The sequence below is a fragment of the Anser brachyrhynchus genome (genome assembly GCF_964034855.1).
Source record: "Anser brachyrhynchus genome assembly, chromosome: 31".
Taxonomy (NCBI): Eukaryota; Metazoa; Chordata; class Aves; order Anseriformes; family Anatidae; genus Anser; species Anser brachyrhynchus.
Window position 1 is genome coordinate 176,770 of NC_137724.1, and position 27,291 is coordinate 204,060.

The 27,291-nt window shown below is 49.1% G+C and overlaps 1 protein-coding gene and 1 long non-coding RNA gene across 16 annotated transcripts; one reads left to right on the top strand and one right to left on the bottom strand.

Moving 5' to 3' along the window:
- Positions 1 to 3: 3 nt before the first annotated feature.
- LOC308184366 lies at positions 4 to 10,662 on the top strand. 8 transcript variants are annotated; one of them, XR_013942628.1, is made up of 6 exons: positions 4 to 133; positions 552 to 610; positions 1,728 to 1,854; positions 5,197 to 5,386; positions 7,665 to 7,825; positions 8,087 to 10,662. It is a non-coding gene; the product is annotated as an uncharacterized lncRNA (long non-coding RNA). The 8 variants fall into 8 exon arrangements; XR_013942634.1 differs by lacking the exon at positions 4 to 133 and having other exon boundaries at positions 472 to 610; positions 8,087 to 9,226; positions 9,577 to 10,662; XR_013942629.1 differs by lacking the exon at positions 4 to 133 and having other exon boundaries at positions 472 to 610; positions 1,728 to 4,085; positions 5,167 to 5,386.
- On the bottom strand, positions 10,507 to 26,892 carry LOC308184323 (caspase recruitment domain-containing protein 8-like). Of its 8 annotated transcripts, none has more exons than XM_080571373.1 (13): positions 25,920 to 26,892; positions 25,086 to 25,337; positions 24,761 to 24,793; positions 19,590 to 19,625; positions 18,180 to 18,364; positions 16,417 to 16,481; positions 15,870 to 16,090; positions 15,486 to 15,742; positions 14,740 to 14,871; positions 14,500 to 14,656; positions 14,258 to 14,302; positions 13,845 to 13,898; positions 10,507 to 13,185 (listed from the first exon to the last, which is right to left on the bottom strand). In XM_080571373.1, the coding sequence occupies exons 1-13, from the start codon at positions 26,194 to 26,196 to the stop codon at positions 12,926 to 12,928; spliced, it is 1,974 nt and encodes a 657-aa protein (XP_080427499.1). In that variant the 5' UTR covers positions 26,197 to 26,892; the 3' UTR covers positions 10,507 to 12,925. The 8 variants fall into 8 exon arrangements, with proteins under 8 accessions (XP_080427499.1, XP_080427500.1, XP_080427501.1 ...); XM_080571374.1 differs by lacking the exon at positions 25,086 to 25,337 and adding exons at positions 21,540 to 21,575; positions 21,930 to 21,965; positions 23,645 to 23,680; positions 24,025 to 24,054 and having other exon boundaries at positions 13,041 to 14,656; XM_080571375.1 differs by lacking the exons at positions 24,761 to 24,793; positions 25,086 to 25,337 and adding exons at positions 21,540 to 21,575; positions 21,930 to 21,965; positions 23,645 to 23,680; positions 24,025 to 24,054 and having other exon boundaries at positions 13,041 to 14,656.
- Positions 26,893 to 27,291: the final 399 nt, after the last annotated feature.

Below are 27,291 nucleotides of genomic sequence, written 5' to 3' on the forward strand. Positions count from 1 at the left end.
CAGCACCTCACAGCCGCGCTGCTGCGAGGGAGCGAAACCTGTGGGCCGGGCTGGGCTCCCTGAGCTTGGTTTTAGTACAAATGCGGGCTCCGATGTGACTCCTGATTTCAGCTGCCGTAGCGATGCGTACCGCGTGGGTAGTTACGTAAAAGCCCAGTCACAAATGCTCTCAGTCCCGGCTGCACGTTAAAGCAGAAGCATCGATCTTGTAAATTATCTGCAGGGGTGTTCTTGCAATCATCTGCAGCAAGTTAACTGCAGAGTGCAAAATACCTGCTTTTGAATATTGTTGCTTCAGCGTGGTAAAGCTGAATAAATGCTGAAGTAACACTTCCAAGAGAAATAGCTACTTTGACTTCTCTATTAACGTTTTTTTTTCCTATTTGAAATTTTTAACAGAATTACCAAAATATAAGGCAGTTTTATGAAAGCTGGATTTTTGCTAACATTTTATTTTGCATAACAGTTCAAAGTAAAATGTTGAAAATATTTTTAGCATCGTTATTGCCTTGGTTTGCTCAATTCTTGATTGCTTGTTTTGTGACTGACAGGTATGGCTACTAATTTTGTACTTAATACAGCAGAAGCACTTCAATAGGAAACTGGCCAGGTAAGTTATTTTTTGTCATATATATATGAACTGTTTAAAAAGAAGCTGATTGTAATCTTGCATAGGCTTCATACTCCATGCCTCCAGGCCTTTACTGAATGAAGGCATGTAAGTAGCGTTGACTTAGTGCACAGACTACTGATTTTTCACTCCAGTATCACTTGATTTTTTTCTGCTGTACTTTGAGGGTAGTTGAGTAAAAGGTATGGGCAAAATTTGTAACTGTATGTTGTTTAAATATTTCTTGAATATTTTTATATCTTTTTCCTGTTTTATATCTCGTTTCAAGTACTTTATACCTCTGAATTGTATGTCAGTGGGACTTTTAAATATAAACACCCAAGTTTGTGTTGTGTGTTTGTGTAGGGTTCTGTTCCATAGCTCATGTATCCCAAGTACAATGTGGAAGATTAATTACTGAGCAGTCCACTTACTAGAATTTTGATGACAAAGTGACAGTAGGGGTGATGTAGGCTGGGTTTTAAGAGGCATTTATATCTATCGTATCCTGAGTTGTAAGACCATAACATTGCATTTAGTAACATCTACTATATGTAACGTTCAAGAACTTAACCATCTAAATAGGTGTTGATGTAAGATGCAACGTTAAGAGTAATTTTGCAGTCAAACCTCTATAATTATCTTTGGCAACTGCAGCGAAACATGGAAGAAATCCTACCTTAAGGCACAGGAGTTCAGTTTCCAGAACGGCTGACGGAACTTGTGCCCACACACTGAAGACAGGAATCAACAATGATTGCAGCTATCCTGTCTTCATAGGAGAGGTGCTCCAGCCCTATAATCGTTTTTGTGAGCCTCCTCTGAACTCGTTCTAATATTTCCATGCCCTTGTGCTGGGGGCCCCAGAGCTTGTGGTGGTTTTACCTTGCTAGGCAGCCGAACTCCGCCACAACAGCTCTTTCACTCCCACACCTCAGAAGAGGAGGGGAAGAAAAGGAAAAAAAACAACTCATGGGTTAAGATAAGGATAATTTAATTAAAGGGAAAATAATTATCAAGGTAAAATTATTTTTAAGGGGAAATCAATTTAACTAAAGGGAAAAGGAAGAGGGGACAAAAGAAAAAAAAGGCCATTTCTTTCCTCTCTCTCCTGCAGGGAATGTTAACTCCATCCCAGCCAGAGCTGAACGCAGGGCTCCAGGTGGGGTCTCATGAGAGCAGAGCACAGGGGGAGAATCACCTCCCTCGACCTGCTGGCCACGCTGCTTTTGATGCAGCCCAAGGTACTGTTTGCTTTCTGGGCTGCAGGCGCACGGTGCTGACTCTTGTTGAGCTTCTCATCCACCAACAGCCCCCAGGTCCTTCTCCTCAGGGCTGCTTTCTGTCCTTTTTCTGCCCAGCCTGTATTTGTGCTTGGGATTGCCCTGGCCCAGGGTTCAAGAACAGAGTATTTATTGACCACAGAGTGATTTTTTTTCCATTTTTTTCCCCCACCCTCCAAATTTATTCCAGTTTAGAAGTTTGCATGTGTATTTGCTAGCAAGCTTTAAGCCGGACCAGCCAGCGAGTAGCAGGGCCCTTGGGTCTGGGCTGGGGTATCAGGCAGGTGGTGGGGTCTCTGCTGGTACTCCCAGGGGGACCCCTGAAAGTGGCGTGCATTGGGGGTGAGTGTGAATGCTACATGTGTGCAGCAAGCACTATGCTGGACCAGCCAGTGAGCCGGGGACCCGTGGGGCAGGTCAGGGGTTGCGGACTGTGCAGGAGTTCTGGGTGGACAGATGGGCCGGGCCGATGCTTGGGGACCTGCAGATGTATGCATGCTTTCAAACCCCGAGTGTGTTTGTGCGCCTGCACTAACGACTGTCTGTCCCTGCCAGCCAAAGAGAGGGCGACTTGGCTGGCTATGTGTCTGTTTTACGTGAGTCCTGTGCGTAGGTGCTGTTGAAGGCAGCCCTTGTGTGACCGACCATGTCACTGTCCTGTGTGTCTCTGGGACACGTGCTCGGCATTGCTGCTAGATGAACCCCACAAAGGGGAAAGCGGCAGCTGCGTCCCTTACCTTGGGCAGAGACTCCAATTTTTCAACAGTTGGGATGGAAAAAATAGGTGTTTACAGAACACCGGGAGGACAGGAAGCGGTGCAAATGGCTCAAACTGCAGGCCTAGTGGTGGGGTTTGTAACTGGGGGGTGGGTGTGGGGAGAGGGAATGAAAAGAGCCACTCACTGCAGTAGGCTGCAACACCTCCTGTAAGGAACAGACCATTCACAGCTATCAAATCGATAAATTATATTGGCGGGGGGAAACCTGAGAGAACCGGGCTAAGGCTGAGCTCTCTAGGATTTGTGAAGAATCAGGTAGAAAAGGGAAATGCGCCATTGCAAAGGAGCAGCCTCACCTTACAGAGATTTAACTCTGATGGAGCTGAGCAGTAGGGCTGAGTGGTGCACAGGAAATTGCTGAGTGCTGGGGAGCAAACAGCACTTAACTCTGCAAATAAGGTGCTCACTGGGACTGCGCATCCCTCTTCACACAAATGCACATCATCCCTTTTGCAAATGAAAGGTGACTGGACAGGACAGCCCAGGGTCAGTGTGGTTGTCAGTGGCACAAGCGGTCCTTGTCTCTAAGGATGGTAAAATAAGACCCTGATCTAAGGAGATACATTTTTTTTTTCCTCCCCTAAGATTCCCCTTTTAGGGATCCTTAAAGACTCTGCCCATGAGAATGACAACCTTTTGAGCAGAGGGATGGGCCAGGTGACAGTTTCGGTGCTGTCCTACAGAACTCTCACCCACGCCCCAATATCAGCCCTAAAAGCATCCACAGCAGCAACACTTAGGGTGTGTGTGGGGCGGGTCAGTGCAGGGGAAGGGGCTGAGATAACATCCCGACCCCTCTGCCAGAGAGCCAGAGATACCAGGCTCATTCACCAAAGCAGCACGAACACTGCTTAAAATGTTCATCCTGAACACCCTCTGAATTAGCTACTCAGCCCACGCTGGCTGAGGTTAGTTGCAGTACAACTCCCCGGGAGGCAGGAAGCCCTGCCGCTGCTTCACATACGTATGAAACAAAACGCTCAGTTTAACTCCAAGGCAAAGCAATTTTATTAACAGGTGTACTGGGTCGGGCTGGGATGTTAACTTTCCCTGCAGCAGCCCGTACAGTGCTGTGCTCTGCACTTGTAGCTAAAACAGCAGTGGTATCACACCAGCGTCGTGTCTGCTGCTGAGCAGTGCTGGCACAGCATCAGGACTCTCCCTAATTCCCCTGGGGGTGGGCAAAGATGTGAGAAAAGAAACATCACCAGGGCAGCTGACCTAAACCAACCAAAGGGATATTCCGTACCATATGATGTCACACTCAGCAATAAAAGGTGAAAAAAGGAGGAAGAGGGGAGGGGTGGGCTCTTGTTGAGAAAACGTCTGTCCTCCTCCTGAACACCAGCTACGTGCGTTGAGGCCCTGCTTCAAGGACGTGGTCAAGCATCGCTCATTTGTGGGAAGTAGAGAGTAATTTCTTTCCTCTGCACTTCCACATAGCCTTTACTTGTTTTGTTTAGTTTTCCCTTTCCCCCTCCCTTTTCCCCTTTCCCTTTTTTTTCCCCTTTAGTTAAGTTGTTAAATTGTTTAGTTAAATTGTTTAGTTAATAATAATCTTTCCTTAATAATTATTTCTTTTTTCCTTTAATTAAATCATCCTTATCTCAACCCGTGAGCTGTTCTTTCCTTTACTTCTTCCCCTCCTCATCTAAGGAGGGGGATTGAGAGAGCGGTTGTGGTGTTCAGCTGCCTAGCACGGTAAAACCACCGCAACAGGGTATGAGGGGAATTGCTTGTTTATCTTCCGTGGGCTTTTTTCCTTTTTTTCCCTGAATGCTGCTGTCACTTGTACAGCCCTTCTCCTTCCTCTGGCTGCTGGTCTGCACAGGAATGCAGCAAGTCCCTGCACACTCCTGACGTCTCCACTCACCGAGTCTGCCAAACATTTTGTAATGTTCAATCTGCTCATTGACCTGAGGGCAAAGGAAAGCGTACAGCACTAGCCCGCACCCCACAGTGGTCTTAGAAGTAACTGCAAATCCCCCATAACGATGGGCAAAGAGACCTCACTACCAACACATGCCCTGTGACACTGACCTCAAAATCCAGTTTGTGATGCACAGGCCAGTTATTCTGGTTCGTGGGGTCTTTTCTTGGAGAGACTAGCCAGCCTGAGGAGGAGCCAACAGGACAGGGGGGTGTGATAGCCACCTTGGAGGGAGTATTTGGGGGCATCACCAGTTTGGGGTGATTTGGAGGGAGTATTCAGCTGGAGGTGATTTGGGGGGAAATAGCCAGCTTGCATGGTACAATTAGGAGTGATAAGTTGCAGGGGGATGGGGGAAATAGTTGGTGGGGGGATAGCCAACTTCAGGGATTTGAATTTGGGTGGAAATAGACATTTTTGGGAGGGTACCCACCCACTTGGGGGATGGGATTTGGGGGAAATAGCAAAGAAGGGGAAACTGGGGGGGAAAGATTAGACTGGGGTGTGTGTAGAAAGGATTACCTGCTATGCCCTGCCCTAATGAGTTACCTGTTCTCCTACAAGCTTGATACCGATCGCTTTGTGTCTGCCTAGAGCTGCAAACGCAGGCCTGAGCACTCTCCTGGAATGCACTAGGAGCAACAATCACCAAAAATCCTGATTTGAGGAAACTTCAACGTGGGAGATGAGGAAGGCCTCAGGAGACAAAACCAAAGGACTGGAGCCAATCTAAGGCCCACACCTCTCCTGCCAGAAGCCCGGCTGTGCATGACAATGAGGGAAGGTCAGGACGGTTGTAATGATGTGATCGGATGTGTTTTGCTGCAAGTTGTGTATAAGCTGCTGCAAATTGTAATGGGGGGGCTTTCATTTCTCTAGTGGAGGATGGGGGTCTCATGATCTTGACAAAGCTTTAGTAAAACTGTGTAAATCTGTCCATGGGTCCTGTTTCCTTCTCGGTCGTGGAACATCCCAAGTCACTTTTGTGACAGAATTTGGCTCCCCAGGTGGGACCGCACTGACCAGTTGACTTCAGAGCCTCCTGGGATGGTTTGGGTTGTGAACTGGGGAAAATGACCTGTTTTATGTCTCTCACAGATGTGGTGGTGAGGTAAAACTAAATTCACAGAAATCTTGCAGAGTGGTTGTGTGTTAAAATTGTAATTCCACATAAACCCTGCAACTTAGAAATTGGACAAGATATAGTGAGTGATTGATGCTCCACTAGCAGAAGTTTTGGAAAATTAGAATAAAATTGGTGGTATCTTAAGGTTATCTAAGAAAAAGGCAGTGGAATTTGGTCAGAAACCTTGGCCTGCTATGACTGCGTTAGCGACTGCAGACTAAGGGTGGCCAGAAGTTGGCGGTTTTAACATAGATTGCCTAAGGTTGTTGTGATTATTATTGCAGGACCCATCCCCTGCCCTGGTATGTTTGGGCAATTTGGAGAACTGAATTGCCCAAACAAAGTGGTCAATTTAAATAAAGTGAGTCAAAGGGTGATAGAAAAAAGGCGTCAACTTAGACTGTTTTGTATATGCAAGTTCAAGCAATTGCTGCTAGTGCTGACGGTGTTTCTGCTGTTGCCTCTGGATTCCTCCTCTCTTGCCGTCCTGTTTTGCACCCCTGGCTGTTCATCCTGCCCTGTCAGCTCTGCTAAAGGAGGTTGTTCTCCCTTTGCCTGCCGTCCTCCTTTCACCCTCCCTGGAGGCTGCGGTGGCAGTGTCTTTGGTGCAGGTGCCTTTTAGTGCTGCACTGGGTTAGTAACTGCAACAGAGGCAGCAGGAGAAAGAATGGTAAATTGGACAAAGATAAGAGATGGTCAGCAAAGACCAGGGTACACCCCTCTGCTTCCAAATGAGGTTAGAGAAACAGCTGCGAATATTTGGGAAAATAGATCCTGAAACAGGCCCTTGGTTGTCTCATTGTTTGTAGATCAGGCAGCCCCAGATACCAAGAAATATTTTACTAAATATACCCCAGGATGGCAAGGTAAAACAATAGAAGTAATGAGCATAACCACATTTGTGTATAATGGGAGAGATGAGGACACAAAAAAGCTAGACGAAAGAGGAAGTAGCAGGAGCAAATGGCAAGCCTTTCTGGCAGCAGCCTTAATTGGGAGGGATTTTAAGGGGAGGCAAAGAAATAGTAGAAATCAGAGAAGCAGAAATCAGAGTAGAGGTTGAGCAACACTAGAGAATTGCTGCAGTTATTGCAAGCAGTCAGAGCACTGGAGAAGAGAATGCTCAGGAATCTCAAGAAAGGGTACCTAGAACGCAGGTTGGGGAAGCCTGATAGAGCAGGAGACAAGGGGAGGAAGATATGCAAAGATATTTTCAGATCACAAACCCCAGCAGTGGGAAATGAAACAGAAATATACTTCCCGGGTGGATCCCAGGAAACGATAATAGATACAAAAATTGGAAATAAGGTTATTCATATTTAGTTGATACCAGGACAACTTATTCCACGCTAACTGATGTCCCAGTGGGCTCAGACGTAACAGGAAATGTAAATGTCATAGGTGTAGAAGGAAAGCAGGGAACTGTTTCAAAGACAGAAGATGTGATGGGCCTGCTATTTGTAGACCAATTCTTTTTGGTATTAGAATCAGCACCTACAAATTTATTAGGGTGGTACTTATTCTGTAAATTGTGAGCGGAATTGGTATGTGATCACTCAAGGTGTAACTATAAAACTTCCAGTAGAAGATGTTCCAACAATAATGTTTATATGCTGGCAGAAAATAAACAAAATCCCTGAGGAGCTGAAAGACATACCAACATCTTTGTGGGCATGGAGTTCAACGGATATGGGGCTACTAGAGTCAGCAGCCCCAGTTACGCTGAAAACTAAAGGAGGGAACTTCCCTCCTTAAAGCAATACCCACTGCCACAAGAGGCTAAAGATGGAATAAGGCTGACGTGTGAAGAGTTGTTGAAGAAGAGAATTTTAACCCCTTGTAAATTTCCTTGTAAAACAGCATTATTACCAATAAAGAAGCCCAAACGTGGTCCAGAAGGAAAGCTGGTTTTTAGATATGTACGATGTTTTTGCAGACCACGGATAAGAGCCTGTGGGAAAATAGCTGAACCATTTGTGGCCAGCACAAAAGCAGATGCTGAAGAACCACTGACATAGACTTCAGATTTGGAGAAAGCTTTCATAATCCTGTAGAAAGTTTTGATGTCAGCACCCACACTCAAGATGCTAAATTACAGTAAGCCATTCCATTTACTTGTGCATGAGAGGAAAAGAGTGGCCTCTGGGTCTTGGCTCACACTTTGGGAGGGCGGATGTACCCAGTGGCTTACTGTCAGCCCAGTTGGACCCAGTTTTTAAAGGCATGGCAGGAAGCATTAGAGCAATAGCCTCAGCAGCACTGATAGTAGAAAAATGTCAGAAGATTGTGTTAGGACTCTAAGCACCCTGTGTGGTGTTGAATTGATGTTAACTAAATGTGCTTCTTTATCTATATGAGTTTTCAGAGACTCCACAAGTACGAACTGCTGTTGATGACAGCAGATAACATCCTCTTGAGAAGATGCAAATCCTTGAACCTGGCAACCTTGTTACCATTGGTGGATGAAGGGGACCCACATCATGGCTGCATAGAGGTAACCCAGAATCAAGAAAATATGACCTTTTCTTCATCTGTAGGACCAAGGTGAGCTCTTTCTTGATCCTTACAGACCTTACAGATCCTTACAGACCTTACCGTGCCAGCTCCAGACTGGGCTCTATCTGTAGATGGATTATCTTATTACCTGAAAAGAAGGTGAGGAACGGGGTATGGCACCATGACCCAGAACAGATGGCTAACAGCAGAGCCTATTTCTCCTAAACACAGTGCTCAAGCAGCTAAGTTAATAACCCTGACAGAAATCTGCAGGGAAGCAGAATGGTAAAAAGTGACCATCCATATGTAATAGAAATATGCTTTTGATATCTTCCACGCTTCAGGACAGCTGTGGAAATGGAGGTTTCATGACCTCTAGTGGCAGCCGGACAGTAAATGCTCAACAGGTTGAGAATTTGTTAGCAGCTGTTAACCTTCCAGAAGAGATCAGTGTGATGCATCAGACAACCCACACTAAAGAAAAGACTGATTTATAAAAAGTAGGCACCTATGCAAACACTAGAGCCAAAGCAACAGCAAGACAGCCTTTGGGAAAAAAAAAAATCACATTATCACTAACAACTCAGGAGACTCTTCCTAATTTGCTAATTTTATATGAACAAATAGAAAAAGAAGAAATAGAAGAATGGAAAAGACTGGGTGCACAGATAGATAAAAGAAGGAGAAGTGAATCACGTTTACCAATTTTGCCCAAAAGGTACTTGATTACAATGGCAAAAATCCGTCACCAACTAAATCATTTTGGACATACAGGATTGGCAAAGACAATTCTGAAAGGATTGGTGTGCCTCAGGAATTTATGTTGTAGCAAAACAAGTGACTAAAATTTGCCCAGTTTCTCGGGTCTACAGTTTGAAGGTGGACAAGGAGGAAAAGACTCTTGGAGACAAACCATGGGCTACTTTCCTGTTCCAAAACCTGCAAGTAGATTATACAATGTTGAAGACACATTATGCACATGTCAAAGGGATACAAATATATGTTAGTAATTACTGACTAGTTGTCAGGTGTTGCAAATAGATTTTTACACAACTTTGATTTAGCAACAATCTAAGATTTATTAATACTTTTATGGTAAGTCGCAAGATTAGTATGTGTTATTCTTAATAGCACTTAATGTGCGTTTAATCATCAGCCAATTTAACACAATAATTCAAAGGAATTTGCTACAGTTGAAACAGTGACTTGGTTAACGGTTTGAGAATGGCAAGGTTCATACAAGACTTACTGCAGGGTATTGGGAGGGGGAGGTCTAAAGTCAGTTTTGTGCTTACAATCTTCCTCCCTTTTTGGTAAATGACTCACTCTTCTCCCTCATTGGCATTTGTCAGCAGGTGAGCCTTGACCCTCAAGGAGTCAGCCCTGAGAGACATCACACCTCAGAAGTGTCCCAGCTTAGGGAAACTGAGGGTCACATCCTGCTGTGATTCCTGGAGAGCTCCGTCATTTCTCCACGGGGGATTTCTATGGGTACCTGCTTCAAGGCAGTACCCCCTTTGTTCATGGTCATGGTGTTGAGCATGCACTTGGTGCTCTGTTATTGATGTGCTGTCTGGTTCAAGGAATGGGCACATCAAGGCCTTCTGTGGCTCATAAACCTGAGGAAGACTTATGTCAAGTGCAGGAGAAGAGCATACCTGCCACAATAGGATGGCCCAAAGCACTCACCTTTATGGAATGCAGAGGCAGGTAGTATAATAAGATTCTTATTACAAGACATGGTGACCAGGCTTGGAATTCCAGAAAAGGTTGATTCAAACCAGGGGAGCCATTTCACAGCTCAGGTTTTAAAAAGGTGATGTGAAACATTAGGCGTCACCTAATACCTGTATACCCCATATCAACCACCATCGTCAAGGAAAGTTGAATGAATGAATCAGAGCTTGAAAAATACTGTATTTAATACTTGTGCAGAAACCGATCTGAAGAAGACAGATGGCTTAACAATCACTTTAATGCATACAAAGCAGAGGCCAAAACAGATAGGATTAATGCCAGCTGGGGTATTATTTGGGAGGTATTTTCAGATTCCAAATACTTATGTAGCTGCAAAGACTGTCTTACTGGGAGGGGATGAAAGGTTGACTCAGTATGTGTTGGAGATCCACAAATACATAAAATCTTCACAATACTAAGCTCAACTATAGCAACCACTGTCTTTAGAAGGGAAAATGCAGCCCTATGAACAAGAAGATTACATAAAAAGAAAAATCAGTTAAGCCTAAGGTGGGAATGGCTTTCTTTCAGGGGGTATTGTTGACTTCTTTTTCATCAGTACTTGTAAGAAGGAAAAACCCTGGGATGCACTGTTCTCATGTGAAATTTTCCAGGGCTGAAGAAGTCAAAATTCCCTTGAAAATTATATAGAAAAAAAAAAAAGAACAAAACACAAACACAACAAGCAAACAGAAATAGAGTCATAGAATCATAGAATATCCTGAGTTGGAAGGGACCCACAAGGATCATCTAGTCCAGCTCCTGACACCACACAGGTCCACCCAAAAATTCAGACCTAGTGACTAAGTGCACAGTCCAAATGCTTGTTAAACTCTGACAGGCTTGATGACCATGTCCCTGGGGGGCCTGTTCCAGTGCGCGACAACCCTCTCGGTGAAGAACCTCTTCCTGATATCCAGCCTGAATCTCCTCTGCTGCAGCTTGACACCATTCCCACGGGTCCTATCACCGGTCACTAAAGAGAATAGATCAGTGCTGCTCTGCTCTCCAGCGTCTCATCCTCCAGTCTGTACGTAGAGCCAGGGTTGCCCCGTCCCAGGTGCGGGACCCAGCACTTGCTGTTGTTAAACTTCATGCAGTTGGTGGTTGCCCAGCTCTCCAATCTGTCCAGATCCCTCTGCAAGGCCTTTCCACCCTCAACAGGGTCAAAAACACCTTCCAGTTTAGTATAATCAGAAAATTTACTCAAAACACCTTCTAGTCCTGTATCCAAATTGTTTATAAAAACATTGAAAAGAGCTGGCCATAAAATGTAGCCCTGGGGGATCCCACTGGTGACCGGCCTCCAGCCTGATGTGGACCCATTTACCACAACCCTTTGAGCCCTACCTGTCAGCCAATTGCTCACCCATCGTATGATGTTTTTTTTTTTCAGCTGTATGCTGGACATTTTGTCCAGTAGGATCCTATGGAAAACTGTGTCAAAAGCTTTACTGAAATCCAAAAAGATTTTATCAACTGGGTTCCCTTGATTGACTAGATGGGTGATCTTATCATAAAAAGAAATCAGATTTGTTAAACGGGACCTACCCCTCATGAACCCATGCTGACTGGGACCAATGACTGCATTGTCCCCCAGGTGTGCTTCAGTAACTCCTGGGATAATCTTCTCCATAATTTTACCAGGCACTGACATGAGACTGACAGGCCTGTAGTTACCAAATAGGTGGTTCAAGATAAGTAAAATAGATCTGTCAGTAATTGTAATATTGTTGTGTGTGGCTAACAGACAGAAATGTCAGCCCTGCTTACAGCTCTATGCCATTGATTTAATTATAGCAACACAGGCATAATGCACTTGGATTGCTAAATTCCTGGTCATAAACCAAAGTCTTGCTCTCCAAAGGACTGGAATTTAAGCCTGCACAGTGTGCCTGGGCTTCACAATGCCATTCACTGCAGCAGATATGGGATCTGGAACAGAGGATTGGAAGAGAAAATAGTAAGGTTGTAGTGCTTAAAACTGAGAAAATTTCCAGTATGTACCTGGAACAAAGCAAATGTCCATAGTTGCCCATGCTGGAAGAAAAACATCACTCTGCGTGTTTGTTCCCCAGCTTCTGGGGTTGGGATGGCAGCAGCCAGCCTTGTGTGTAGTTTTGAGTTCTGGTATGGGCCTGCAGGAACTGCACATAAATCGAACCTTCCTGGGCTGGGGGCGCGATGGGTTGTCCCAGGGCAGGACAGAAACCCAGGCACTGCTGTGCTGGTGTGCCATGGACCCCCCTGCCCCTCACAATGCTCGCCCCCTCCCTATTCTTTTGCATCCCCTGCTCCCCTTTTTGGCTTCCCTCCCTCCCTTTTCCTCAGGCACCCCCTGAGGGAGCTGAGGGAGTGGCAGTGGGGGCACTGGATTCAGGGGTGCCAGAGATCCTGGGGTTACTCAGGCTGTGGGAGATGATTGTGGGGGCAGCCCTAAGGCAGCAGGGGCCAGCGGGGGTGATCGTTGTCCCAAGGGGGGTCTCCTGACAGAAGCTGTCAGTTGTGGGGACACCCAGGAGCCATCCCTATGCCTGAGCCCCCTGGATCCTCGGGGGCAGCTGAGGCGGCTGTGTGGGGCTGGTAGACCTGGGCTGTGCTGGAACAGCACTCAGAGGGCAAGCAGAACACGGGAAGTGACAAACACGGGTGCAAATAGTCTTCTTGTGCTCTGAGGACAATTTCTGGCTCAGAAGCACCATTTCAAGTTTTTTTTTTTTATTTTTATTTTCACACCTGCTGGCTCGGGCCAGCTTTTTCCCCCCGTGGTGCAGTGCACAGGAAGGTTCACCACACTACCTCATCGGTCCCCCTCAGCAGCACTGGCCTCTGGCTCCTCCTGAGACTGTAGTGCAGGCTCCCCTGAGTCCTTAGATCCCATCCTGGGGCTCCCCATCTCTCACCCTTCCCCAGTCCTCAAAGGCCTGTGTTCGCCTGGAACCACCACCACTCCCAAGTCGGCCCTCACAATCCCTGGAGCTCTTGGATGAGGTAGGGACTGGTTTCCTTCAGCGCATCAAGGAAGTGGTCCTTGCAGGTGGTGTTCCAGCTGGGCATGAAGCTGTAGAGGTGGCGCATTTGCTCCTGCCTGGTGCTCTTTGCTCGGATGGTCTCGTACTGCTCGTCAGTCAGAACAGAATGTTGGCGGAGCCGGTCCAGAATGCGGCTGACTGATGTCACACGCTGGATCAGCTGCTCTCGGTGTTTCTCCACAAAATGCTGTCCTGGTGCACAGGGTGGAGATGTACAGAAGGGTGAATGGTTGGGTGCTGCTGCCAGCTTGGCAGGAGACAACCCACCAGTCTGAAGGTCCCATTACTGCTGTCCCTTGACCCTTAGGGCATAGGTGGCACGGAAAATTAATCCGTCTTGTATCTCCCACTTCCACTAAGATTTTGTGCAGGAGAGAGAGATATCCATAACCTCAAAGCAGATCTCATCCTGGTCCTCACCCTAGACAGAATCTATTTCTAGAGATGTGCTTTATAGGCCACAACCCTGAAGCGGTTTTGGGCTTTGATATAGTTCTCTGGGGCTGTCAGGGACACCTTGGGTTGGCAGATAGGACAGAGTTGTTTCCAGGGACACTTCCCTCTTGGAGCTCAAGTGGGACCTCCTGGGAGTCTCCCACGGGACCATATGGATGAGCAGAGGGACATGATGGAACCCCAGTTCTGCACTGACAGGAGCTGAGATGCACCAACTCAGAAGACATCTGCATGTAGAACCCTGAGCTGTGGTTCTTTGGTGTTGCAGTGAATCCTGAAGCACTGATGAAGGGGACACAGGAGTCCACAGATTCTTCTGCATTACGGCCTCATGGCCCTTCCCCTTCTGGCAGCCTGGGTCATATTAGGGAGAATGAAAGCAGTCATGAACTCACCTTTATGTCTGACCTGCAGAGCAGAGGATGGCTCATGCTCCAAGAATGAGTGACCTGCATGGGTGAGCAGCACAAAGGAAGATGTCAGGTTAGGTGGAAAGCCATGGCTGGCATTCTGTGGAAATAGCTCGTGTCCTCATACTGTCCCATTGTCCCTGGCCTGGATGTCATACTAGAATCACAGAGTCATAGAATCATAGAATATCCCGAGTTGGAAGGGACCCATAAGGATCATCAAGTCCAACTCCTGGCACCACACAGGTCTACCCCCATTCTCCCTCGAGATGAGTATGTCTGCTGAAGGGAAATCTGCCACCATGACTGAGGAAACACTCCTTCCACATTTGATGCCTGAAGACACCTTCTCCCTGTACCTCCCTGCCAAACCCACACACCCCAAAATATGAACAAACCTGAGCATGTTGGAGTGGAAGAGGTGGCTGGCTGCTTGATGTCACCTGGAGGAGAGACAGAAGTAGAATGGAGAGTATGAATTGAAGACAGGAGGATGGGACACACACTATTTGATGTCTGAATATCTGCACCTGAGCATGTCTGCACCATGCTCCCTTCCCAGGCCAGGGGACCCCAACATTTGGACATCCTCCAAGCCTTTCAGAACCTGTGACATAGACCTGCATCCCGCTCTCCCTACCTGCCCTCAGAAGGGTGCCCCAGAGTAGCCTGCAGTCCCTTTTGCCCTCCTGGACCACCTTTGTCAAGGTGAGCTGCATTCCTTCCTCCATGTCCTTGGTGTAGATCTCGGTGAAGAGCTGACGTCTGTCCGATGCCAGGTAGACGAAATTCAGCTCCTAGCAGAGGCAGAGTGGTGTGTCAGGATGATCCACGAGAACACTATTGTTCAGCCTGGTCGTGAGGTTCGAGGCCCACTTACTTTGGGGTTTATCTCTGCCCTTGAAGGACTGGATACGCGATACCACCTGTTAAATTTCAGTGGTCGGATGGTGTTGGGAGGTTTGTTCACCAAGAGCGAGTGTCCCCTTCTCTTCTCATCCTCATCCACTGCCTGCAAAATTGTAGCACAGTGACGTGAGAAGTGGTGATGGGAGTGCCAAGAGGGCAGGGAGACAAAGTGCTAGTCTGATTGCTCTGGTAGGTCTCAGCTGAGGAGGAAAAGCTACAAGCAGATTGAAAGAGCAGGATCCCTCTGATGCCTTGTGGGACCTTCTTCAACAGAGGCCTTTCCTCCAGGTGATTTCACTGCATGAACCTCGTCTTTTCCTGATGCTCTTGCTGGGCCAGAGGCACAGAGAAGGTGTTGTTTAGTGTCCCCTGAGATTAACTGTCTCTCCAGGCCACCCTCTGATGGCATGTTGTTGCTGCTGCCCCTCACCTCTCCTTAGATGACAGGCACACTGCCTGGCCTCTCTGGGGATTTGTGCCCCAGTGCAAGCACCTAAAGGTTGGGCCTTGCTTCTGACCACATGGCCAAGGCTGTTTTGTGGTCAAGGGAGAGACATGTCCTCCCAGAAGCTGTCTGGTAATGTGTGCCATGGTCGGAGGAATTGCAGTCTGGAGGCACCTGTCTCTCTTGACTGCATAGAGGACGTGCACAGGTGACCTGGGTGTGCACCCTGGGAACCACCAAACTTGAGTGAACAGAATCAGAGGCACACTCACCTTTTCCAGGCCACGATGGTTGGGGATCAGGTAGAGGTGAAAGGTGATGTCTGCAGCACTGAAGACCCGATAGAGGAGCACAAGGGAATGGACGGGGATGAATGGCAATTTGTCAGAAAGCAATATGACACCCATGGGGGAAAAGCTGGGGTCCTCCAGCACAGCATGGAATGACTTCACCCTTGTAGGCTTCTCCAGGAGTAGGTTCCCATCAACAATGTGGGCAATTTGCATCCAGGAAGTGTTTTGCTTCCCCTCTGTCAATGGACAAAATATGTTAGAGAGTGATTTGCCCCACCAGGGCAGCCAGCAAGCAAGTGGGTGTGCATTCCTGTAGGACCCCTCGCTGTCTCACCCACCAAGCCATCATCTTTGCCACAGTACCTCCAAGACACAGGAAGTGTGGGATATGAATGGCCTTTACAGTGGCTGGTGGGGCATGGATGTCGAACACGGGGCCAACCTCCATCCATACAGGGGGGATCCCTGAAGCCAGGTGACGCTCCCAGAAGGAGTACTTGTACTCAATGCTGGTGGCTGTCCTCACCAGGAACTCAAGGTCCGTCTCGACACAGCGGAACAGACCAGCCCGAGGAAAGTGAGCTCTGCAGAGTGGTGGAATGAGAGGAGAAAGGAACTGTCAAGTTAAACACCAGGCTGTAGGATCACCCTGCCCTTTTCCTTGGAGTGTCCTGCTTTGAGGCTTTCCTCAGCACAACTGCCCAATGTGTGAAGACATGGCAGGAATCTGCTCTGTAAAAGCACCTGTGTCTCCCTGTTGCATGGATGTCTTCCTCTGTTGGAGGCTTTCCTGGCCTAGAGATCTTTAATTGGCATGAATTAATCCCTTCCACCTCCAGTAAGAACTGGTCCATGCTTGTAACTGTTTGTGCAGGGCAGAATGGAACACACCCAGCCACCAGGTGCTTACCTGTATATCTCTTTCTTCCCTCGTTTGTCCCCAATAATCTCTGGCTTCACTTCTTCTGCCCAGTCCTGAACAAGAATCACAGAATCACAGGGTGTTCAAGGTTGGAAGGGACCTCAGGAGGTCATCTAATACCGTTTCCCACAGTATTCTCCTGGAGAAACTGGCTGCCCATGGCTTAAATGGGTGTACACTTCTCTGGGTAAAAAAATGGCTGGGTGGTTGGGCCAAAGGGTTGTTGTGAGTGGAGTTAAACCTGGTGGGCACAGAGCCACAGGTGTTCCCCAGGGCTCAGTATCGGGGCCACTTTTGTTTAAGACTTTTATCAATGATCTTGATGAGGGGATGGAGTGCACCCTCAGTGAGTTTGCCGATGACACCAAGTTGGGTGGGAGTGTTGAATCTGCTTGAGGGTAGGAAAGGTTTGCAGAGGGATCTGGATAAGTTAGATCAATTGACTGAGTCCAATCACATGACATTCAATAATGGTAAGTGCTGGGTCCTGCACTTGGGTCATAGCAACCCCATGCAGTGGTATAGGCTTGGGGAAGAGTGTCTGGAAGGCTGCCCAGCAGAAAAGCTGGAGGAAGCAGCAAGAAGGGTGGTTAGGCATTGGAACAGGCTGCCCAGGGAGGTGGTGGAGTTGCTATCCCTGGAGCTAATTAAGACCTGTGTGGATGTGCTGCTTAGGGACATGGTTTAGTGGTGGACTTGGTAGTGTTAGGTGGATGGTTGGACTTGATGATCTTAAAGGTCTTTTACAACCTAAACAATTCTACAGTCTGGTCCAAAACCCCTGTTCAAGCAGGCCCATCTAGAGCAGGTTGCCCAGGATCATGTCCAGAGAGTTTTTTGAAGATCTCCAGGGAAGAAGACCCACAACCACTTTTGGCAACATGTGTCAGTGCTCTCAGGCTTTCCTCACAGAAGTGCTCCAGGCCTTTTGTCATCTCCATGTCCCTATGTGGGACTCTCTCCCATAGCTCTGTGGTGCTATTTCTTGTACTGGGGAAGCCCTGTGCAATAGTACAGCCAGTTGTGTGTCATCTACAAACTTGGTGATGGTATGCTCTGTCCCATTATCCAGATCATTAGTGAAGATACTAAACAGGACTGCACCCAGCACAGATCCCTGATGTACACCACTAGTTACCAGATTCCAACTAGACCTTGTGCTGCTGACCACTACCCTCTCAGCCAAGGAGTTCAGACAGTTTTCAATCCACCTCACTGTTTGCCCACTCTGCCATTCATTAACTGCTTCTCTATGAGGATCTCAATGGGGGACAATGTCAGAGCTGTGGATATTGTCTTGCTGAAGTCCAGGAAGACAATATCCATGGCTGTCCCCTCATCCATTAGGCTGGTGGATCAAAGAGCATGTGCTGGTCTTGGCCCTGTGGGCTTCCTCCTGGGCACTTCTCTGGCTCTGACTCAGGGCTTAAGGCTCAGAAAATGCGTCAGGCTTTTGACTGTCCCACATGGAATGAGTCAAAGAGCTCATTAGGATTGTATACAAACACACTGAAGTGACTGGAAATGAATCCCTCTTTTCTCTTCCCTTTGCTGGTCAACACCAGAGATGGATGTGTACAAGGGTGGCCTGGGAAACCACTGTGGCATGAGCAGGCAGAGATGTTGTGCAGACCCTGAGCCCAGCTGCTGGATGTCTTCATGCACTCACACACTGTCCTTGGAGAGGAGCTCCGAGAAGCTCTTGTAGCCGAGGTGAGGACAGGAGCAAGGAGAACCCAGTACTGCCTTACCTCTTCAGTGGGACATGACATGCAGACGGCATCTGAGCGTGTGTTCCTGCCCAAACTGGGACTGGTGCTCTTATCAATGTCTCCAAAGAGTGTATATTGTGGTAAGATGGATGCTGCTGCCCCATGGACGCTGCTGCCCTCGTCCGACCAGTCTGTCTTTTTGGAGGGCATGTCCCCAGCTGTAGCTGTCAAGTAACAAGCAAGTGAGCATCCTTTCTCCCTAAGGCCTCAGGAGCTGTGATGACCTCCCCAGCTCCTGAGGTCTTGTAGGAATTTCTTGAGCCTGAATGCTCCAGAGGAGCTGTCCCAGTCCAGAACCCACCTTTACATTTTCCCCTAAACCTCTTGAGATCCTTCCTATGCCTGCCCTGCTGGCCTATTCATGAAGGTTGAAGCCAAGAGATCCCAGCTGACATTTGAGCCCCACATTTCTTGCTCAGCAGCAGGAGGCCTGAGGAATGGCCTCTTCCCATCCTCCCTGTACTTCCATTTCCCAATAGATCCCTTGAAAAGACAGCTTGGGGAACAGAAATGCAGCTGAGCTGTAGAAGACACTTGCCACTGCCTGGAATAGTGACATGCTGCATCATTGTTCAGCACATACTGCAAAGGAGGAAACAAAAAGCCAAGAACTGTCTGGATCCTTAGACGTTTTAAGTAGCATGACTACGGAGAATTTGGGTTGATGTAGCTGCTGCTCTGGGTAACTCTCCACTCTGAACACAGCTCAGGTATTTGGCTGCAGTGTGGATTTAATTTTGTTTTATCAGATGTGATAATACATTTGTCAGGAATATTTCTGACTTTCTTATCCTGAATGGTACTGGGAAGAGAACTGGAGTGAAGTCAGTGGAACCCTCCCTGCTGTGAGGCACAGCCACATGGGAGCCCCCTTTGTGCTGCTGCCTGATTATGGTTGCTAGATACTTTGCTGCCTTTGCTTGTAAACTTTGAGCCTTGAGTGGCTACCCAAAGTGGAGCTGAGATCGTGGCCCACCTTGCTCCAGCTGAGGCAAGTTTGCCTCTCTCTCCAGCACTGAGAAGAAAGGCAGACTCGCATCTCTCTCCTCCACTGCCCAGGACAGGTCTGAGGTTGGCTGAAGGGAGACATTCCCTGTATTGCATTTCCTCACAGGGATCATGATTTACATTACCTAAGTTCAGCCATAAGCTCTTTGGGTGTTTTGTAGCCTCTCATCTCAGAAGTGGAGAGATTGTTCCCTCCAAAGCTCAGTCTGTACTAGACCAGATCCCTGCCCAGGATGCACAGGGGAAGGGTGGAAACTCAAAGCCAGCTCTGCTTTTGGAAGGGTATGTCTTGAGAGACAGGAGGGGACTTTGGGAGGCTGATGCATTCAGAAAATAAGGAGATAACAATGCTGATCAGTAAAGAGTACCCCCAGCACTTACCGCCCTGAGGTTTAGGGCCAAACTGTGCCTGGAGACCTGCAGGAGAGAGGAGGCAGTGGTGAGCTACAGAAAGCAGGGTGACTTGATTGCCTCAAGGGCTTGGGAAAGGCTGCTTGGAGCAGAGCAAAGGAGAGACAGCTTCTAGGGAAAGAAATGCAGCTGAGCAACAGGAGGAGGTATTTGCTCTGGAGTGGGAGAGCAGCACCTTCCAGCACTGCCCAGCGCATAGCTCAAGGACGGGGACTAAAAGCCAAGGACTTTCTGGATCCTCACCCATCTTGAACATCATTATGGCACCAAATGGGGCAGGAGGGGTCTTTGGGAGGGTGATGCATTCAGAAAAGAAGGGAATGATGATGCTGAGCAGTTCAGAGTTCACCCAGCACTTACCACCCGCACGTAGACTGGCGGACTGTTTCTGGAGACCTGCAGGAGAGAGGAGTCAGTGGTGAGGTACAGAAAGCAGGATGACCTGGTTGCTTCGAGGGCTTGGGAAAGGCTGCTTGGAGCAGAGCAAAGGAGAGACAGCTTCTAGGGAAAGAAATGCAGCTGAGCAACAGGAGGAGGTATTTGCTCTGGAGTGGGAGAGCAGCACCTTCCAGCACTGCCCAGCGCATAGCTCAAGGACGGGGACTAAAAGCCAAGGACTTTCTGGATCCTCACCCATTTTGAACATCATTATGGCACCAAATGGGGCAGGAGGGGTCTTTGGGAGGGTGATGCATTCAGAAAAGAAGGGAATGATGATGCTGAGCAGTTCAGAGTTCACCCAGCACTTACCACCCGCACGTAGACTGGCGGACTGTTTCTGGAGACCTGCAGGAGAGAGGAGTCAGTGGTGAGGTACAGAAAGCAGGATGACCTGGTTGCTTCGAGGGCTTGGGAAAGGCTGCTTGGAGCAGAGCAAAGGAGAGACAGCTTCTAGGGAAAGAAATGCAGCTGAGCAACAGGAGGAGGTATTTGCTCTGGAGTGGGAGAGCAGCACCTTCCAGCACTGCCCAGCGCATAGCTCAAGGACGGGGACTAAAAGCCAAGGACTTTCTGGATCCTCACCCATCTTGAACATCATTATGGCACCAAATGGGGCAGGAGGGGTCTTTGGGAGGGTGATGCATTCAGAAAAGAAGGGAATGATGATGCTGAGCAGTTCAGAGTTCACCCAGCACTTACCACCCGCACGTAGACTGGCGGACTGTTTCTGGAGACCTGCAGGAGAGAGGAGTCAGTGGTGAGGTACAGAAAGCAGGATGACCTGGTTGCTTCGAGGGCTTGGGAAAGGCTGCTTGGAGCAGAGCAAAGGAGAGACAGCTTCTAGGGAAAGAAATGCAGCTGAGCAACAGGAGGAGGTATTTGCTCTGGAGTGGGAGAGCAGCACCTTCCAGCACTGCCCAGCGCATAGCTCAAGGACGGGGACTAAAAGCCAAGGACTTTCTGGATCCTCACCCATCTTGAACATCATTATGGCACCAAATGGGGCAGGAGGGGTCTTTGGGAGGGTGATGCATTCAGAAAAGAAGGGAATGATGATGCTGAGCAGTTCAGAGTTCACCCAGCACTTACCACCCGCACGTAGACTGGCGGACTGTTTCTGGAGACCTGCAGGAGAGAGGAGTCAGTGGTGAGGTACAGAAAGCAGGATGACCTGGTTGCTTCGAGGGCTTGGGAAAGGCTGCTTGGAGCAGAGCAAAGGAGAGACAGCTTCTAGGGAAAGAAATGCAGCTGAGCAACAGGAGGAGGTATTTGCTCTGGAGTGGGAGAGCAGCACCTTCCAGCACTGCCCAGCGCATAGCTCAAGGACGGGGACTAAAAGCCAAGGACTTTCTGGATCCTCACCCATCTTGAACATCATTATGGCACCAAATGGGGCAGGAGGGGTCTTTGGGAGGGTGATGCATTCAGAAAAGAAGGGAATGATGATGCTGAGCAGTTCAGAGTTCACCCAGCACTTACCACCCGCACGTAGACTGGCGGACTGTTTCTGGAGACCTGCAGGAGAGAGGAGTCAGTGGTGAGGTACAGAAAGCAGGATGACCTGGTTGCTTCGAGGGCTTGGGAAAGGCTGCTTGGAGCAGAGCAAAGGAGAGACAGCTTCTAGGGAAAGAAATGCAGCTGAGCAACAGGAGGAGGTATTTGCTCTGGAGTGGGAGAGCAGCACCTTCCAGCACTGCCCAGCGCATAGCTCAAGGACGGGGACTAAAAGCCAAGGACTTTCTGGATCCTCACCCATCTTGAACATCATTATGGCACCAAATGGGGCAGGAGGGGTCTTTGGGAGGGTGATGCATTCAGAAAAGAAGGGAATGATGATGCTGAGCAGTTCAGAGTTCACCCAGCACTTACCAACCGCACGTAGACTGGCGGACTGTTTCTGGAGACCTGCAGGAGAGAGGAGTCAGTGGTGAGGTACAGAAAGCAGGATGACCTGGTTGCTTCGAGGGCTTGGGAAAGGCTGCTTGGAGCAGAGCAAAGGAGAGACAGCTTCTAGGGAAAGAAATGCAGCTGAGCAACAGAAGGAGGTATTTGCTCTGGAGTGGGAGAGCAGCACCTTCCAGCACTGTCCAACACATAGCTCCAGGATGGGGACCACAGGCCAAGGACTTTCTGGATCCTCTACCATCTTAACATGCATTTGAGCACTGAATGGGACAGGAGGTGATTTTGGGAGGGTAATGCATTCAGAAAACAAGGGCATGAAGTTGCAGAGAAGTTCAGAGCTCACCTTGAAATTCTATAGTGTGTTTCTGGGGACCTGCAGGAGAGGAGTCAGTGGTGAAGTACAGAAAGCAGGGTGACTTGATTGCCTCAAGGGCTTGGGAAAGGCTGCTTGGAGCACAGCAAAGGTGAGACAGCTTCTAAGTAAAGAAATGCAGCTGAGCAACAGGAGGAGGTACATGCTATGGCGTGGGAGAGCAGCACCTTCCAGCACCGTCCAGTGCATTGCTCAAGGATGGGGACCAAAGGCCAAGGACTATCTGGATCCTCAGCCATCTTAAACTGCATTAGAATCATAAAATCATTAAGGTTGGAAAAGACCTTCAAGATCATCTGGTCCAACCATCACCCTACTACCAATGTCACCCACCCAACTATACCATGTCCCTAAGTGTCAGGTCCAGCCTTTCCTTGAACATCTCCAGAGACAGTGACACCACCACCTCCCTGGGCAACCCGTCTCAATGCCTGACTGCTCTTCCTGAGAAGAAATGTCTCCTAACTTCCAACTGAAACCTCCCCTGGTGCAACTTGAGGCCATTCCCTCTAGTCCTGTCACTAGTTATCTGCGAGAAGAGGCTGGACCCTCAGCTCCCCACAGCCTCCTTTCAGGTAGTTTGTAAAGAGCAATAAGGTCTCCCCTTAGCCTCCTCTGCTCCAGACTAAACAACCCCAGTTCCCTCAGCTGCTTCTCGTAGGACTTGTGTTCCAGACCCTTCACCAGCTTCGTAGCCCTTCTCTGGACATGCTGCGGGGCCTTGATGTCCTTCTGGTACTGAGGGACCCAAAGCTGAACACAGCACTCGAGGCACGGCCTCACCAGAGTAGAGTACAGGGGGACGATCATCTCCCTGGTCCTGCTGGCTGCACTATTCCTGATACAAGACAGGATGCCGTTGGCCTTCTTGGCCACCTGGGCACACTACCGGCTCATGTTCAGACGAGCATCAGCCAGCACCCCCAGATCTTTTTCCTCTGCACAGCTCTCCAGCCACTCCACCCCAAGCCTGTAGTGTTACATGGGCTTGTTGTGGCCAAAGTGCAGGACCCGGCACTTAGCCACGTTGAACCTCATCCCATTGGCCTCTGCCCATCAACCCATCCTGTCCAGGTCCCTCTGCAGGGCCTTCCTACCCACTGGCAGATCAACACTTCCCCTCGTCTTGGTGTCGTCTGCAAACTTACTGAGGGTGCACTCAATTCCCTCATCCAAATCATCCATGAAGATATTAAAGAGGGTGGGCCCCAACACAGACCCCTGGGGAACACCTCTGGGAGGGTGACACATTCAGAAAATAAGGGCGTGATGATGATGAGCAGTTCAGAGTTCACCCAGCACTTACCACCCTGAAATTTAATGCCAGACTGTTCCCGGGGACCTGCAGGAGAGAGGAGTCAGTGGTGAGGTACAGAAAGCAGGGTGACCTGAGTGCCTCGAGGGCTTGGGCAAGGCTGCTTGGAGCACAGCAAAGTAGAGGCAGCTTCTAAGTAAAAGAAATGCAGCTGAGCAACACAAACAAGTACTTGCTGTGGTGTGGGAGAGCAGCACCTTCCAGCACTGTTCAGTGCATAGCTCAAGGATGGGGACCACAGGCCAAGGACTACCTGGATCCTCTACCATCTTAAAATGCATTAGAGCACCGAATGGGACAGGAGGTGGTTTTGGGAGGGTGATGCATTAGGAAAACAAGGGCATGACGTTGCAGAGAAGTTCAGAGCTCACCTTGAAATTCTATAGTGTGTTTCTGGGGACCTGCAGGAGAGAGGAGTCAGTGGTGAGCTACAGAAAGCAGGGTGACTTGATTGCCTCAAGGGCTTGGGAAAGGCTGCTTGGAGCACAGCAAAGGTGAGACAGCTTCTAAGTAAAGAAATGCAGCTGAGCAACAGGAGGAGGTATTGCTATGGCGTGGGAGAGCAGCACCTTCCAGCACCGTCCAGTGCATAGCTCAAGGATGGCGACCAAAAGCCAAGGACTGCCTGGATCCTCAGCCGTCTTGAACTTCATTATTACATGAAATAGGACAGAAGGGGACTTTGGGAGGATGGTGTATTCAGTAAATAAAGGGATGGCAATGCTGAGCAGTTCAGAGCTCACCTTGGAGATGGAAAATGTCTTCCCAGGGATCTGCAAGAGAGAGGAGTCAGTGGTGAGGTACAGAAAGCAGGGTGACATGATTGCCTCAAGGGCTTGGGAAAGGCTGCTTGGAGCACAGCAAAGGTGAGACAGCTTCTAAGTAAAGAAATGCAGCTGAGCAACATGCGGATGTACATGCTGTGGCGTGGGAGAGCAGCACCGTCCAGCACATAGTTCAAGGATGGGGACCAAAAGCCAAGGACTGCCTGGATCTTCAGCCATCTTAAAATGCATTACAGCACTGTTGGGACAGGAGGTGATTTTGGAAGGTTCGACGCATTCAGAAAACTAGGGAATGATGGTATAAAGTGCACCCAGCACTTACCCTCTGATATGATGCTACCCTGTGCCTGGACAGCTGCAGGACAGAGGAGACAGTGAAGAGGAAAAAATTAGGGTTAAAGCACTACATCTGCAGTCCTGGGATTCTGGTGGAAGCATGAGTTTTTTTAATGTGTTCTTAATAGCCTCCTCTACTTTTGTCGTTTGACAGTAACTGACGTGCTGCCACCTCCTAGAAGAAACTGCTCCTGACCATCCCAAGGACAAAGGTGTTTATATGCACCTGTAGTTGGCCCATTATCCTGAAAGGCCAAGCCTCTGTCTTGACTTTTTCCCAACTGGGAAGATAGTAAGGGTACATTTCTTACCTTTGTATACTAAAGTGAGAGTTGGATTTGTTGCACATAGAACCTTATACAGGCAATATTTGTTTGTGACATCCCATGTTGGCACCAGTTTGTAGAGCTTCTGCATTCTCTTCTGGTTGGTTCCTTCTGACATGATGCTGTCAGACTGCTCAGAGCTCAGTACATGTTCACGGAGGAGAACCATGATGATATTAGCCACATTAGAGGCTTTCTGGATCACAATTTCTCTGTAGCGCTCAACAAAATTTGCCCCTTGCAGAGAAGTGGAGAATACATTTGGTGCAATTCATCCCTCACCTCATCAGGGAAGTTCTAACAATAGAAGAACCTGAATGGTTGATGTATCAGGCTTCTCCCTTCTTCCCCCAGGGAAGAGCAAGGTCTGATGAAGGTGGGATGTTGGGATTGGGCAGGAACCCCCTGCCCTCCACCCAGGAGGGTGCCCCAGCTCTTTGTAGCCCAGAGCCCCATCCAGTGCATCCTGCCTTTCTGCAGTGGGGCCCATGGGGAGAGGTGGGGTTGTGCAGGGACCCTCCAGCTGCTTCTCTGGGGTGAGGCTGGAGCAGAGAGCATGTTGCTTCATCTGCAAGTTATTTACACCGACTGGAGACTTGTGAGTGCACCCCGGATCTCCCAGGGAGACCTGGGTAGAAGGAAGCATTTGCTCTCTATGGGACCAGGTTCTGAGATGTGTGTCTTAGCACAGCATTTTGGGCTGAAGGCAGTGCAGTGCCAAGGGGAACAGGCTTCTGCAGCACTTGCAGTAACAGGTATGGGACTCTTGGACTCAGGGCTACCCCAGTCCCTGCCTGCACCTCATTTCCCTTAACTTACCATAGGTCAGCCTGCGCAGGAGTGTATATGCCAGGGTGCTCCTGCCCATGGCCCTCAGCACTTTGACTGTCACCTCCACGCAGTAGGGCTGCCCGTAGTGGCTGCACAGCAGCTCGGCGAGGGCTGCTCGTGACAGCCCCATCAGGCTCTCCAGTTCGATGCGCTCATACTGCTCCTTGGGCTGGATTTTACTGAGTTCCCTCTTGAATCTCGGGAAGGCATATCTCCCTAGCTCCTCAAGGGTTTCCCGCAAGAGATCTGCCATGATTTTCTCCATACTGCCTCTTGATGCCCCAGTTCACCACGGTGCTGCTGCAAAGAGAAGCAGATGCTTGCGGCCCAGTGGCTGTTGCAGGACCCAATTCCCCCCCCATAGAGCAGAAGTTTTTTGCTGCAGGGAGGCAGCAGAAATGTTCAGGACATCTTTCAGCTGGTGCTATGGGAACTGGCAGGTTATTTAGGGATTCTTTGCAGAGTGAGGAAAGACCGTAGGGCTGTGGTTATAATTAGAGTTGTTTCAATTCGTAACCATTTAAGCAAGCAGCGTAGTTTATTCTCACCTACAATAGCATATTGTTGCACAGAATTTGTGTGCAACAAAGTACACTATACTTATTAGCATAGCTTTCTTACTGTCTCGAATTCTTGCTTTCCGTGACTTTTCAGTCACTTCCTGTCTCGTAGCTGTAGAAAGCGAAATCAAACCCTTTTCCCCTGTCAGAGCGCTGGGATGTCCCGGGATAGGGCGGAAACCCGTCTCCCCCCCGTCCCTCACACTGCTCATCCCCTCCCTATCATCTCGCATTCCTGCTCCCCTTCCCGGCCTCCCTCCCTCCCGGCCTCCCTCCCTTTGCCTCAGCCCCCCCGCCGCCTCAGGGACCCCACGTACGAACCACCCACAACCTCGGTGCCTCCCAAGTTCCGTCCGTGCATGCGCAGAAGTGGTGGCACCTTTGGGTGCTTCTCGGGCTGGGTGGGGAGCAGTGTGCGGGGTGGGGGTGGGGGGCTGGGTGCAGCCGTTACCGAGCCCTGAGGGAGCGGCGCTGGGGGCATGGCGCTGGGTGGGGGGGGGACGACGTGTGGGCATTCACCCACAGACTTTAATCTGGGCCGGACAGCAAGGGGCGGGGGTCTCGGGTGGTGGGTCCATGCTGCTATGCCCCGGCACGCTTGTGCCTGTGGTGTGCGTGAGGGACCAGCGTGTGACTGTGTGCATTTGCAGTGTGCTTCAAGCTGGAGCAGCTTGTCAGTAGGTGACCTCTGAAGTATGTAAAGGGTCTGGGGTCTGGGCAGGGGTTCCAGGTGGACAGAAGAGCCATGACAGGCACTTGAGGGATCCACAAATGCGTGTGTGCTTGAAAACCTGGAGAGT

Excerpts from the sequence above, each read along its gene's own strand:
- LOC308184323 (XM_080571369.1), bottom strand. The coding sequence starts at position 26,196 with ATGGAGAAAATCATGGCAGATCTCTTGCGGGAAACCCTTGAGGAGCTA. Across the intron at positions 25,338-25,919 it reads CCTGCGCAGGCTGACCTATG|GGGCAAATTTTGTTGAGCGC; the intron begins GTAAGTTAAGGG and ends CTTCTCTGCAAG. Across the intron at positions 19,626-24,760 it reads GGGTAGCATCATATCAGAGG|GTCTCCAGGCACAGTTTGGC; the intron begins GTAAGTGCTGGG and ends TCTCTCCTGCAG.